The sequence below is a fragment of the Babylonia areolata genome, chromosome 6 (assembly GCF_041734735.1).
Source record: "Babylonia areolata isolate BAREFJ2019XMU chromosome 6, ASM4173473v1, whole genome shotgun sequence".
In the NCBI taxonomy this organism is placed as follows: Eukaryota; Metazoa; Mollusca; class Gastropoda; order Neogastropoda; family Buccinidae; genus Babylonia; species Babylonia areolata.
In genome coordinates, this window is record NC_134881.1 from 27,234,164 (window position 1) to 27,235,730 (window position 1,567).

A 1,567-nucleotide genomic window follows, 5' to 3' on the forward strand; every position below is an offset into this window, starting at 1 on the left:
GATGCTTGGTCATCGGATTAACCCAAAATCTGCATCCAGTCTTGAGAAATCTACTGTAGGAGTGTGTAAAACATTAACATAAAATGGGTGGGCGGTCACAAATAAAGACACCATCGTGTAAATCAATGCGCGGGCGCGCAGACACACACACACACACACACACACACACACACACACAGAACGCACCTGCAACAATTTCCAGTCTGACAGACACCACGGGCCAGCCATCACATTAATGATCTTTTTTATACTAAGGGGAAAGTGATGATGATGATGATGATGATGATGATGATGTTGATGACACGACACTAAAACTCGTTTGTATCGTCGACTTCAAAACCAAAAACGATGTGACTTTTGGGCTTCTGCTGATTATGAGGGGAGGGATTAACCAGGCAAACGAGTTTCAGTTTCAGTTTCAGTAGCTCAAGGAGGCGTCACTGCGTTCGGACAAATCCATAATTATACGCTACACCATATCTGCCAAGCAGATGCCTGACCAGCAGCGTAACCCAACGCGCTTAGTCAGGCCTTGAGAGGCAAACCAACAAACGTTACTCCATGTCTTTAGGGATGATAAACAACAAAAACGTTTTAGTGTCAGGTCGCGTGACTTTTTTTTTCTTTGTTAGGGAGGTGGTGGTGGTGGTAGTGGTGGTGGTGGTCGTGGGGGGTCGGGGGGTGGGGGTGGGGGTCAAATTTATAAAAAAAACAACAACAACAAACAAACAAAAAAACAAACCAAACAGACAACAACAAAAACAAAACAAAACAAACAAACAAACAAAAACGGCTTTGTGAACGTCTTTTCCTGACGTCAAACCTACACGCCGGATACCGAAATCAGAACAACGAACACCAAGTCAAACACCACAGATTTCATATCTCAGGTCTGAGTTTCAGTTTCAGTGTCCGTTGTTTTTTTTTTTTGTTGTTGTTGTTTTTGTTTTGGTTTTAAGTCCCGAGGTGTGTGGAAAACACGAAGAACACGACAAGTCATAGCGAGAAGATACACTTCTGTTCAAACTTTCAGGATTTTTTTTTGTGACGTCATAGATGAGAGTGAGGCATGCTGACGTCAAATCCGACGTGGTAAGCCTCCACGTCAGAGAAAGGCGTGCTCCCGTTGGCGGCGGCGGGGGCGGTGTTGGTGAGGCACTGCTTGCACAGCGACCCGGAACTGGCCGAATCCCGAGCCATACTGTGCTGGTGCCAGGAGGAAGGAGGAGGGGGAAGAGGAGGGGGAGGAGCGCGGGAGGAGGAGGAGGAGGTGGAGGTGGAGGAGGTGGGGCCGTAGTATGGAGTCCGCTTCTCCCCCAACACCACCATAGCACCACCACCACCACCACCATCACGCCCAACAACCCCGTTAGGCGTTCTCTCTAATACTACACCCTCCTGGCCGTCGGTACGGAAAGAGTTGTCGTTGGAATCGTTCCTTTGCTTCCTGGGGAGGTTGTGTCCAGGGTGCGTGGCGGTTTTCTCCATTACCACCACCGCTGCTACCAGTCTGGAGGCTGCTGGAGTCCCGACCTCCCCCTCTTTTGAAGCAGCCCTGTCAGCAGCA

General features: G+C 49.0%; 1 protein-coding gene across 1 annotated transcript in view; it reads right to left on the reverse strand.

Annotated features, from left to right (window-relative positions):
- Positions 1-666: 666 nt before the first annotated feature.
- Positions 667-1,567, reverse strand: part of LOC143282893 (uncharacterized) — a 151,854-nt gene continuing 150,953 nt past the window's right edge. Inside the window, exon 6 of the mRNA XM_076588772.1 lies at positions 667-1,567. This exon is cut by the window's right edge and continues 757 nt beyond it. Coding sequence (XP_076444887.1) covers positions 1,051-1,567 — 517 coding nt within the window. The 3' untranslated portion in view covers positions 667-1,050.